General features: G+C 46.5%; 1 protein-coding gene and 1 non-coding gene across 2 annotated transcripts; both read right to left on the bottom strand.

Moving 5' to 3' along the window:
* Window positions 1-1382: 1382 nt before the first annotated feature.
* Window positions 1383-10246, bottom strand: LOC125728119 (splicing factor U2AF 65 kDa subunit-like). The gene is made up of 10 exons (XM_049005203.1): window positions 10198-10246; window positions 8058-8232; window positions 7607-7710; window positions 7207-7358; window positions 6740-6856; window positions 6514-6652; window positions 5205-5284; window positions 2141-2263; window positions 1935-2049; window positions 1383-1775 (listed from the first exon to the last, which is right to left on the bottom strand). The coding sequence occupies exons 1-10, from the start codon at window positions 10244-10246 to the stop codon at window positions 1399-1401; spliced, it is 1431 nt and encodes a 476-aa protein (XP_048861160.1). The 3' UTR covers window positions 1383-1398.
* A 559-nt stretch (window positions 10247-10805) lies between these two features.
* Window positions 10806-10877, bottom strand: trnad-guc (transfer RNA aspartic acid (anticodon GUC)). Its single transcript has one exon. It is a non-coding gene; the product is annotated as a tRNA-Asp (tRNA).
* Window positions 10878-12867: the final 1990 nt, after the last annotated feature.

Here is a 12867-nt window from a genome sequence, read left to right as displayed (position 1 = left end):
AGCCAATCAGATTGTCCGTCGCCTATCTGAGCCAATCAGATTGTCCGTCGCCTATCTGAGCCAATCAGATTGTCCGTCGCCTATCTGAGCCAATCAGATTGTCCGTCGCCTATCTGAGCCAATCAGATTGTCCGTCGCCTATCTGAGCCAATCAGATTGTCCGTCGCCTATCTGAGCCAATCAGATTGTCCGTCGCCTATCTGAGCCAATCAGATTGTCCGTCGCCTATCTGAGCCAATCAGATTGTCCGTCGCCTATCTGAGCCAATCAGATTGTCCGTCGCCTATCTGAGCCAATCAGATTGTCCGTCGCCTATCTGAGCCAATCAGATTGTCCGTCGCCTATCTGAGCCAATCAGATTGTCCGTCGCCTATCTGAGCCAATCAGATTGTCCGTCGCCTATCTGAGCCAATCAGATTGTCCGTCGCCTATCTGAGCCAATAAGATTGTCCGTCGCCTATCTGAGCCAATCAGATTGTCCGTCGCCTATCTGAGCCAATCAGATTGTCCGTCGCCTATCTGAGCCAATCAGATTGTCCGTCGCCTATCTGAGCCAATCAGATTGTCCGTCGCCTATCTGAGCCAATCAGATTGTCCGTCGCCTATCTGAGCCAATCAGATTGTCCGTCGCCTATCTGAGCCAATCAGATTGTCCGTCGCCTATCTGAGCCAATCAGATTGTCCGTCGCCTATCTGAGCCAATCAGATTGTCCGTCGCCTATCTGAGCCAATCAGATTGTCCGTCGCCTATCTGAGCCAATCAGATTGTCCGTCGCCTATCTGAGCCAATCAGATTGTCCGTCGCCTATCTGAGCCAATCAGATTGTCCGTCGCCTATCTGAGCCAATCAGATTGTCCGTCGCCTATCTGAGCCAATCAGATTGTCCGTCGCCTATCTGAGCCAATCAGATTGTCCGTCGCCTATCTGAGCCAATCAGATTGTCCGTCGCCTATCTGAGCCAATCAGATTGTCCGTCGCCTATCTGAGCCAATCAGATTGTCCGTCGCCTATCTGAGCCAATCAGATTGTCCGTCGCCTATCTGAGCCAATCAGATTGTCCGTCGCCTATCTGAGCCAATCAGATTGTCCGTCGCCTATCTGAGCCAATCAGATTGTCCGTCGCCTATCTGAGCCAATCAGATTGTCCGTCGCCTATCTGAGCCAATCAGATTGTCCGTCGCCTATCTGAGCCAATCAGATTGTCCGTCGCCTATCTGAGCCAATCAGATTGTCCGTCGCCTATCTGAGCCAATCAGATTGTCCGTCGCCTATCTGAGCCAATCAGATTGTCCGTCGCCTATCTGAGCCAATCAGATTGTCCGTCGCCTATCTGAGCCAATCAGATTGTCCGTCGCCTATCTGAGCCAATCAGATCGTCCGTCGTCTATCTGAACCAATCAGATTGTTTTTCTTACACAAAAAATTATTCCGTTTTCAAAACACTTTTGTGCAAGAAATGCTCCCATGAGCCTGTGCTTAGTGCCTACAGAGGTCTTCTTTTTGCCACTGGTACAGGAGAGTACGGGTCCCACCTTGCCACAGCCAGGCACCTCCACGCTATCGACGGGCCGCGGAATCTCGATGGAGCGCACGTTGCCGTACTTGCAACACTCCTCCCGGATGTCCTCCAGGATCTCCTCGTAGTCCTCGTCGTCCACCAGCTCCTCGGGCATGACCATGTTGAGGAGGCACAGCACCTCCGTGGGCATGCCGGAGCTCTGCAGCCGCTGCAGCCCTGGAACCTGCAGCGTCACCGGCGTCTCGATGATGGCCGTCTGTCCCGGGGGGCGACAAGAGTGTCAGATACCCCCTGATCGTCCAATCGTCTCGAGTAACAGCGAGAAATTTACATGGACCCAAATAAACCCAAGAAATAGGGGCATTAAGCTTCCTGGGAGGCACCCAGGAACCAAGTTGGGTTTAGGACATCAGAAAGGCGGCAGCCGAGGGCAAATACTCACAGCGTTGGCATTCTTAGCCCCCACGCTTGCCCGCTGGACGATGAGCTTCTTGTCTCCGAGCTGCATGCCATTGAGTCCAGCCACGGCCTGCGGGATGCATCCCACACAAGCGTCAGCAATTCCATCCGGAAGCCCCGAGTCACCCCAGACCTTCCAGCTGCTGCCCCACCTCACGCACCTGGTCAGTGGCACTGATGTCCACGTATTCACAGAAAGCATAACCCTTAGACAGTGACGTGGCACTGTCCTTCACAAGGTTGAAGGCCTTAAGAGGTCCGAACGACGTCAAGAGTTCCTTCACCTGGGCAAGAGGAGGAGACGCGGGGGGGCGATTAGCCCGACAGTCCAGGCACGGCGCCTCGCTAGAAATGCTAATCTTAACTGTGGGAGAAGCAGCATGTTAAACTTTGCAAAACGACATGAGGAAACAGTGAAGACATCAGGAAAATGGCTTTATGACAAGTGGCTCGACATTACGGTGCAACACTAGAGCTCAAAGCCCCCTGTGCCCTTTCTGCATGACTTACTTACTGGGAGCGTACAAAAGTAACTATTTTGATTCTTGTCAATGAATGATAACACAGATTCCCCCCCCCCCATCCTACAGCATATACAACACAACTGAATTCCTAATCAAGTTCTCTGATAATTCCAACTACGAATTTTGAAATATGGACCGAGTTGCATCTGATTTTAAGGGCCACAATAATTAAGCTAGATGGTATATAAAAAAAAAACTAAATAAAAACAGCTAATTATATGTTAAGTGTTCCATGTATACAATGTGGAGGGGGGGGGGCGACTCGGCAGAACACAAACCCAGCCGAATCACTGACTTCCTGTTCTTAAAACCAAGAACCACATTGGTGCAGTTAATTAGAGGGACAAAGCCTACAGGAGATAAACTCACAGGTAAAGCTAAGAGCCGCCACAGGGTCCTGCTAAAGGGGCCACGGCTTGAAGCCAAACAGGACGAAATAGCTCTGCTAACATCATTCCTCACTTATTCTACAGGAATCTACTGTAAAGCCGCATTAACCACTGACTTCAGAAAGGAGTCACCTGGGACACTGGCAGCCACAAGAGGGCGCTACCTCCTACCTTCTCTTAGGGGCAAAAAAAAAAAAAAATCAAATTTATACCCTGTGATCAGCATAATAAGTCTCTCCCCAGCCTTCAACCCCCAAAAAAAGGACCCCATATGCTTAAGAGCACTCCAGGACAGAGCCCCCCCACAGGGGCAGGCCGTCGACAGGGAGGATATCCGTGCGAGGGACGGAATGTCTTACTTGCCTTGTGTTACATGTTGGCATGGCAGCAGTAGGTCAGTACTACTGAACAAATTATGAGCGAAGACTTAACGATCTTACAGGCCCCTAGCTGGGGACAAAGTGGGGAACAAAAATGAAAGAGCTGTAAGTATCAAAGCGGTAGCAGGGACTGCAAAAAAAATGTAAACACCAGGATACAAGCAGCGGTTTCCATTTCACCTGTCTATGGCACATTTACTGGCTTTGACGTGAAATACATTAACAGTTCTGCTGGATTCAAACTCTCTCCCCCCAGTGCTGCTTTGGTACAGCCTTCCTCTTGACTTGGATTACATGTGACTCACACTGGATAAGAAAGATTACGATGACAATCCGAAAAGGAGGAAAAAAATCAAAGAAAAACAAACTGACTGCACTTCTCACTTACCTTTCACTGAAACCGCGATCACTATCTTGTGGGCTGAGTCTTGCCATTTTTAACAGTTTAGGCTAAAGTGAGTGGGACACCGGAGATCAAAATGTTACAATGCAGGGGTGGACGCAAAACGTTTTGCGATTAACTTTTGCAAAATAAATAGGTAAACTATTAAATGCCTGTATGGATTATGTCTATAATGGGCCGATTTCAGTGGGGTGGCGATATAGGAAGAAAAAAAAAAATCATAAAAGATGCTAATGAGAAGTAGAAAATGTCTAAAATGTGACCCTTTCAACACTTTCAGAGTAAGACGACCTCATCTGTGCATGTTGTTATGGTAATATTATCCATCACTGACGTCATAACAGAATAGGGCATGGGGCACGATGTGAAAACTCCAGTGAAGCTGATAATCGTTCACCGGGAAAAAGGTCCGAAGTATTTTCTGCCTTTCGAGCGACACAGCAATGTAGGGAACGATTCTTCCGCAGCTCCCCATCGCTGTTAACGGGATGTGAAGTCATCGTTCTCAGTGTGCGGACATGGACGTGAGACACGGCACGTCTGCGAATACTGAAGCGTTTGGGGACTTGGTCGATCTCCCCCACATTTCAAGCACAGTCTATGGTAGTGTTTCCCAGCCCAGTCCTCGGGGGTACCCCCCCGGTCAGTCCACGTTTTTGCTTCCTCTCAGCACACCTGTACCAGGTATTCGGTGTTCCTGATTGGCTGGGAGCTAGGAGGGAGCGAAAATGTGGACAGTCGGCGGTTCCCCGAGGACTGGGATTGGGCAAACACAGGTGTACGGCAATGTGGAGGTATTCGTCAGTTAGGTGACGCGCAGATGACTCGATTTTAAATTTTCATGCAGCAAAACGACGCGGCTGATTCATCCGACTAACACTCAGCAATTAACCCGATATACAAATATTCCAGGGTACCCAGCAACAGGCAGCACAGGGACTGGCTACGTGACTGGTTTGGCAAGCCGCCAGCTGTAAGGCACGTTTCCCAAAGCCTTTGTTGCTAATAAGGTTATTTGCTAACAACATTAGATAACAACTGAATGGTTCCAACTATGCAAGTCGATAACATGAGGTTTTGGGAAACGTACCTTTTACATTAGCGGGGTCTCAATATCTTCATAATTTACAGCTGGATAAACAATGAGCGTAATGTAACTGTCAACTCATTACCTACATGTCTAATAAATGTTTAATAAATCCCATGAATATCTTTAAAAAAAAAAAAAAAAAACCTCAAATGTGCGGCTATTTTCAGCAGCTAGCTTTAAACATGATGCTGACATTTGACCCCCCAGTATCTTGTAATGAATTTTAAGCGGTGAGGTAACTTTGACAGGCTTTCTTTTCCTACTAATCAGTTACACAGAGACGAGTGTTTATTTTATGTATGTATGTGCGTGCGCGTGCGTGCGTGCGTGCGTGTGCGTGTGTGTGCATGCCTGCTTGAGTTCCACGTGCAGCAGTGGGACAGAAACACAGGAGGGTTGTGGGTCGGCTCCCCGGCGACAGAGACTGAGGGCGGGGTACCTGATCGTCACTGAGATAGTTGGGCAGGCCTCCGACAAAGAGCTTGTGTGGCGAGTCTGGAACCACGGTGGAGACGACCCCTGCAGACAGAGCGGCACGGCGCCCAAAGCCGGCCGATCACAGCAAACCGTCAACATGCCGGATAATGACCACGAGCAAACGGCGCGAGTGAAATAAGCCAACTTCAAATCAGTATGACGTCGTTATCTCCTATATAATATCAGATAAATGTAACTCCAGCAAAAAAATACCTAAATACTGGGGCAGTTTGACGACTGTTTTTTGTCTCTCCCATCTTGCTCTCCATGGGAGATGCTGACACATGCAGCACCAGTCAAAAGTATGGACACACCTGCTCTTAATGCATTTGTCTCTATTTTAGCTGTTATTCACCTTATAGTAAAAGGCCTTTGGGCATGGAAGTTATGCATATGAAGTACTGCAAAGACAAAATTTTTGTCTCTTCAAAATAGGAGCCATTGGCTTCGATGACAGCATTGCGGACTCAACCAGCTAACATATGTACCCACCTGGACCGTTTCTCCAACAGTCCTCGAGTTTCCACAAGTTCTGCGCGCAAGCTGGCTACCTTACTCTTACTCTCATCCAACTGATCCCAAACCAGCTCTATAGAGTTTAGGTTGGGGGGCTGTGGGGACCATCTCTTTCCTAGTTCACAAGGTAATAAGCTACTTGCATAACCTTCAAGGTGGGCTTTGGGTCATTATCTTGCTGAAAAACAAGTCATTTTCAGTAGGTGTGTCCAGAATTTTTAACTAGAATAGGAGCCAGCAACCCTAGAACAATTTGGGGGTTAGGGTCCTTGCTCAAGGGCCCAGTGGTGAAATCACTCTGCCAACCCTGCCAACCAGCAACCTTCTTTTCATGGGCAAACATCACAGAGCCACACAACACCCCTATGTTAACAGTAAGAAGTGAGTGACTGAGCTGTGTGTGTGTGTGTGTGGCTCAGCTGGTTAGGATGCCAGCGTTATCATCAGAAGATCACTGGTTCACATCACTGGTGATCACACCACTGGGCCGGCGAGTTTGCTCTAGGGACAGGCTGACCCTGATTTCTCAAAAAAAAAAAAAAAAAAAAAAACATTCTTCACTTTGGATAAAACTGTCTGCTAAATATTTACAACATTAAGTAAATAAAAGTGAAAGTCTCCCTCTTTATATGACAAGACATCCGCAGCTTGCGAAGGACAGTCAGTCCGTAACGAGTACAAAAAACTGGCCTTGCCGATCGGCTCTTCAAAGGTAAATAAAGATTAAGGTTATGACGGCGACAAGCAAAACGGACCTGGTACGTGGAAGGCGGGCTGCTCTGAGATGCCAGGCAGGGGGCGATAGTCGTGGGGCCGCCTGATTTTTAACGACTGACCCTGGAAAATGATGCCGTCGAAGGCCATTGCCTGCGTGGTCTCATCCACGGACCGAAACTAGGGCAGAACGAAGAACGTCGTTAATCAGGGAAGGCTGCGGTCTCCGCCTGGACACAGCAGCCATTAGGCAGGAAAGACTCTTACTTCAAGGAAGGCAAAGTTCTTGTCCTGGTTTATCTGAACAGCGAGGACGGGATTGGTGGGACCTTGACATAAGCCAGCCAATCGCATCTGGGTATTGAAGAAATCCGCCATGGCCTCCTAAAAAGACAGGCAGACACACTGAATGAAGACAGGCAGACGTCTGAAGACATCAAAACAGGCAAACGAGAAAAAAAATGACTGACAAGTCTAGTACATTTATCTATTTATTTTGCGGACACTTTCATCCAAAGCAACATACATTTCATTGAAGAAGCAGGACCAGACAGTTCCTAGAGCAAATAGTGCTTAAGGGCTGCGCTCGGGGGCCCAATGGTGAAATCACTCTGCTGCCCAAGGGATTTGAACCAACAACCTTCTTGTGACCGGCTCAGTGTCCTAACTCACTGAGCTACACATGACACCAGTATGCATGACAGAAGGCAACGCGGGACTTTGCCTGGACTCACCTCCGTCAGGCCGAAGGGGATGTTGCCGACATAAAGCCGCCTGGCCTGCCGGGTCATCTGGCTGCCGACCATCGGCACCTGGGTGGGCGTCACTGCCACGCCGCTGGTGGTGGATGTTGCCAGTAAAGCTATCGTGGGGATCTGCCCTGCAGCTGTGGGGAGGAGAAAGGGCTTCAAGACCCCAACCAGGGACGGCCAGAACATCCGGATCGTCGCCTTCATTTGCTTCTAACCCCTAGGTTTAAGCTCTCTTCACACTGTCTGAAATCATCCCAAGTGTTATTCCCTCTTTGACCAGCAGGGGGGAGGAGGGCACTCCAGAATAAATGCTTTCATTGCAACCAATATACCATAACCTTGCAATACTGAACTAGCACACATGGAAGCGTCGCATCCAAACCTTGCATTGCCTTGTACTGCATGGGGGTGATGTGCTCGAATCCCGGAGGGGGAACATCCCAGTACTTGTATGTCCTTTTCTTACGGCTTCTCCGAGGAGAGTAGCTGCCCAAACACAAAACAGAAGGTTGTTTTCCCCAAACAATACAGTGTAAACACTCAGAATCTGGCAAAAACAAACAGATGGCAGAATGTTTACATTTAACTTTGGATCGCAGGCAGTTTAAGGTCATGAGGGTGTGACCATGCGCCACTTTTTAGGCTGGCTTTGAGGTCCCATCGCTATGGCGGGGGCTACTTATAAACGCCAGTTAAAATTTAATATGGGTACAGTCCCCCTTCCCACCACGAAGAAACCAATTGGTTGATTGTGAAAGAAACTTGTTAAGAGGCCTCAAACCATGCTAGATATCAGCTTCAGTGCCTGTAACCGGGACCGTGAGGGGGGGTACCTGTGCTTCTTGTGCTCGCGTGAGCTGCTCCGTCGGTCACGACCCTTGCGGTCGCGGCTGCTGCTGCGCTTCTCGTGACTCCGCCCCCTGGAGTCCTTGCTCCAGCGGCGGTGCTTCTCGCCACGGCTCAGAGACCGGCTGCGGCTACGCTTCTTGTGTCGCTCCTTCTCCCGCTCTGGGGGACGACACCGTGGTACCAGTGAGACGGTGGGCGGAGCGACATGACTGCCCCCCTACCATCCATTTCGATAAATCCAAGATGTGTAACTCAGAGGGATTATGAATGTGTGTCCGGATGGTTGTGGGTTTGAAGCCCATGAGTCACAGAGTAATCATATTACCAACTTCCCTGGGGTGCTGGATGCTGACTGACCCAGCGCTATGCCTTAAAAGTCACTTACGGAGACCAAGATGTGGTACGGGGTCTAACTCCCCAGTTTCCTCACCAGAATGAAGCACCTCCATTCAATTCACATATTCAATCACACCCTCCTGAAACAAACACACCCATCTCTCAATGGCTAATAATTTCAAGGGCACAAGGACATCCCCTTGAATGTCAGTCTGTTGTGAAACAATAAAAACATAACCAGACTAATTAATGATATAGGAGCACAGTGGTGAGTACAGTTGCCTCACGCCTCCGAGTCTGGAGGCCTGAATTTTGCCTCTGCTCTCTGTATGGGGAATTTGCCTGGAATAGGCTCCAGGGGAGCCTGACTAAGATAACTGGTTGGACGATGGATGGGTAATTAATATCGTTTCAATCTGACAGACAGCACTTTATTAAACTAGCAATAAAATATCACCTTTCTATCCCAGCAGGTCCTTCATATAGAAGCTTAAATAAATCCCTGAAGGTGCAGTTTTCAGTGAAGCATTTAAACGCAGGTGCTGCTCGAGGAATCAGCTTCATGCATCAGTTATAACAGCGTTACGGTAATGCACCGCTGCAAAAGTACAGACACGGAGCGGCCAATGCATCTTACGTAAATCGGTAATAACCAATTACCGCAATCGCAGGCATAGTCAGAGCGCAGATATGAATGACTGGAACTGCTAGTTTATCAAACACGGCGGCACTTAGTGCTCGTCTAGCCGAATCAGGTCGTTTCGAATGACATTTTAGTGATTTAGTGATAAGGAGCTGATATGACAAGATTGCCATTTGATAGGTACATAAATCAATCCTACTTTCGACTCCGTTGTAACGCATGTTGTATATTTCAGTTGCGTTAGTATGGCTTAAGTTTATTCAGTTTACTGGATTCTCTGCACTTTAATGAAGTTATATGTGTATTGTTATATAACTGTACATCATTGTTAGTTACTGCTATCCGCTGTAAAGGTAGATACAGGTGCAAGACTTTGCAATAACGACCTAAAAGCAGTTGTTATGATTCCAGGGAACGCGGCTGATTTTTAGAGTCTATACATCATGAAGAAACGGCGATCGTGTGAGAAAGACTTATTCTGTACGGATGACAGGGCCAGCATTTCGGACCCAAGGGAAAGGCTATTGTGCATCGGAAAGAGACAAAATCATATCATTATATAGAAAACTCGTCGTAGTATTTAAAAACCAAGTAACTAACACTGTTATTAAGTGCGGACTTTAAATCAAGTGGTCGCGGTCGTTTTTATTTGCATAAAACTTTAAACGTGATCTTGAAAATATAACGCTTGCAACAAACATCCATGCATAGTGTGTTACTGCGAATGAAAATACGCGGGTCACAATTTATGATCCAAGTGTATAATGGTAAATAATTAAATAAATAAAACCGCAGGCTTTCACATCGAGTGCACCCCAATAACGTTTCATTGAAATGTCCATGTTATGTACGCCGGGCACTGATGGATGCAGGCCTAGCGATCTCTATAACAATGCCAAGCAAAGAATGTCACTGATTTACCAAAGCGGTCAGTTTTCGGGGATCCTGCGGCAGCTGGGAGAAGAAGAATCGGGCAGGTTTCAGAATCGGCGAGCGCTCGGATAAAAGGCACCGATTTCCCAGCCGCGCTTTTCTTTTCGGAACCAGCAGAAGTGCCCTCCGCACCATCCTCGGCGCTAGGACACGCCGGCCACTTTATTACCCTAAAACAGGGAGCATACACCGATCTTCAAAGCCAAACTTACCTTGCCGATTTTCGCTTAACTGCTTCTCAAACTCATCGAAATCGGACATTTTTCAGTCCGTACTAAAGACGTATTGCAAAATAAGCAGAGGTCCAACAGTAGGCCTTTGAATGGGCTACAGGCTGCATTGGGTTCTGCTGCTTTTTCTTCCGAGTCGCCTGCCCCTCCTCCCCCGAAGTCATCGGCTCTTCCTCGGTTGTATCACACACAGGTTCGGAAACATTCGATGCGCATTACCGTCCCCTCCTGCACTGGAGGGTTAAGGACAACGTGATTATATCGAACCAAAATTGAAATGTGCAAGTTGACTTTCCTAGTTATACGTCTTCATTTTTATTCTGGGTTTAACAACCATGAGTTTATGACGTATTTTACATGATTAGTTGGCGACTGGACCTTATTGTTTATATCTCTTATTAAGGATCCATCCATCCATACATCAATTATCAAAACCACACACTTACAATCCGAGTCTAGTTTCATATGCTGCGCTGCTGAGCGACCCGCAGAATATTATGCATGAGTACAAGTCACAAGCCCCGTTTCCACTAACACGGGGCCGGTTCTAGCTTGGTGCCTTTTGAGACCGAGGCAAAAAGATGCAGACTCTCCCCGTCGGGGAATCGAACCCCGGTCTCCCGCGTGACAGGCGGGGATACTCACCACTATACTAACGAGGAGATGTACGCGCACTACTTTTACATCTTCAAGATAAACAGCGGATGACTACTAACATTTGCGAGTAATCAATGACTGAGCTTCATGTCATGACCATGGTGCTCAAGAGAAGAAAAAATACATAATGTACGTCCACTGATACCAGAACAACCATATAGCTTTATACTAAGACGATGATTAAACGGAAAATTCCTTTACAAAACACTGCCACAAAATCATAGTTTCGCAATATTACATCGTGCAACGGGACACAGTGTAAGTACGTGAAGTCGGTAATTAAATCAAGAAAAAAAAGTGAGAGGAAAAGAATACTTTTCTATTATCATATTTTTCTAACTGGCCAAACTGAGTCATATTTTGATTATACACACTAACAGAAAAACAGTGCAAATCTCCGGTAGTCCGTTTCACTTGCGCTCCGCTATGGGGCAGTAACAAGCAGAGCTTAAGTGTGGAAGGAAAAAAAAAACACAGGACAGCATCAATCCCAACTTCACAAACGCCGGAGATCGAGATGCTGTAAGCATGACAATTAACATCTTTATCCAAGGGAACAGCTGCAAGACACAGATGCCGCGCCTAACAAAGGTAGGATCGATTCCGAAGTTCAGGCATTTACAGACGCGGACTCTTCTGGAGTTGATTTTTTTCGGGAGATACGCATCAACTTCAAAAGTATGAACCGCATTATATCTATATCTGTTATGACGTTGTAGCTATTGATACTGATGCATCACAAAAATAATTTAAATGTTTTTTCATTCTGACATATGTTCGTTCGGACGAGGATTTTATTATATGAGATAAGTTTTAAATGAAAACTTTTTTTAATCTATATGATTAATTCTCGAATCTAAGCCAGACTTCACATAAATCATTCATTCATAAATATAATGGAACATACAACATCCAGGTATCCATGAAATTTATGATCAGGCTATACGTTTGTGATAACAACAAAACAACACAACATGTATATTTACAATATATGGGCCTATTGTTTAATATTGCCTCCAAATTATAGCCAGACAATAACGCAATAGGCCGACATCAAACTATTTTCATGTAAAACAAAAGTGCTGGCAGTTTGCTTGTGCTTACAGACCCCGCCTTGAGCCCATCCAGAAAGATCCCAAAAATAACCGACAAGCAAAGGTTGTAACAATCTGAGCATGTTTAGTTTAATGTAATCAGGAGCCGAATTAATAACGCGAATAAATGATCAAACCGAAAGTCTGTAGTCGGGAATATCCGATAACGTCTTTGACGTGCAGTTAAGATAGTCAGAGGAAAAACCTTGTAGTTTACTTATATATATGCCTAAATATATGAGTGTGTCTCTCCGGTGATTTAATGATGAATATAACGATTACATATCAAATCACACATTAAGCAATTATTATATTACTAGGTTGAACGTTTTCACTATGTCTGTCGTCACCTTGATTTCACGATTTTGACTATTCTTCTTATCCCAGATTGAACAAGTCATTGTGGCGATGCAAGATCCCGACATGGGGATAAAGATGAAGAATCAAAGACTGTTAATCACAGTGATTCCACATGCGATGACAGGTGCACGATACATATTTTACTTTTTAAAAATAATTTTTCATGCCGCCCGGGTTGTCTTACACCCGGCCGTGCAGTGTCCCGGGGGCCGGGTCCTAATGGTCATTTAAGCCCTTCACAGGAAAGCCCATACATCGGCGGTCTTCGGGAATCCTGTGCATTAAGACTGTCATCGATCTCCTTGCGCTCATATTTATTTATGTAATTTATTTATCGAGTTCAGCGTTTTTGATTTATGACGGCTTAATGCATTTCTCGACTCTAACTAGATGCCTTCCTCGCTATGCCTTCCCAGGAAATGATATCGTGGAGTGGCTAATTCAGAAGTACTCCATCATGGAAGAAGGTAGGGCCGAGAAGTATGTAGGGAAGCGTTACCTGGTGCTCTTATGTGAGGTTAATCGATTGTTTTTTTCCCTT

The sequence above is a fragment of the Brienomyrus brachyistius genome, unplaced genomic scaffold (assembly GCF_023856365.1).
Source record: "Brienomyrus brachyistius isolate T26 unplaced genomic scaffold, BBRACH_0.4 scaffold160, whole genome shotgun sequence".
In the NCBI taxonomy this organism is placed as follows: Eukaryota; Metazoa; Chordata; class Actinopteri; order Osteoglossiformes; family Mormyridae; genus Brienomyrus; species Brienomyrus brachyistius.
The sequence above is the reverse complement of the archived record's forward strand: the minus strand, read 5'-3'. Positions and strand labels throughout refer to the sequence as shown.

Coding starts and splice junctions, on each gene's coding strand:
- LOC125728119 (XM_049005203.1), bottom strand. CDS start 10,246: ATGTCCGATTTCGATGAGTTTGAGAAGCAGTTAAGCGAAAATCGGCAA. Junction 8,233..10,197: donor GTTAAGCGAAAATCGGCAAG/GTAAGTTTGGCT, acceptor GTCGTCCCCCAG/AGCGGGAGAAGGAGCGACAC. Junction 7,359..7,606: donor GCAGTACAAGGCAATGCAAG/GTTTGGATGCGA, acceptor TCCTCCCCACAG/CTGCAGGGCAGATCCCCACG.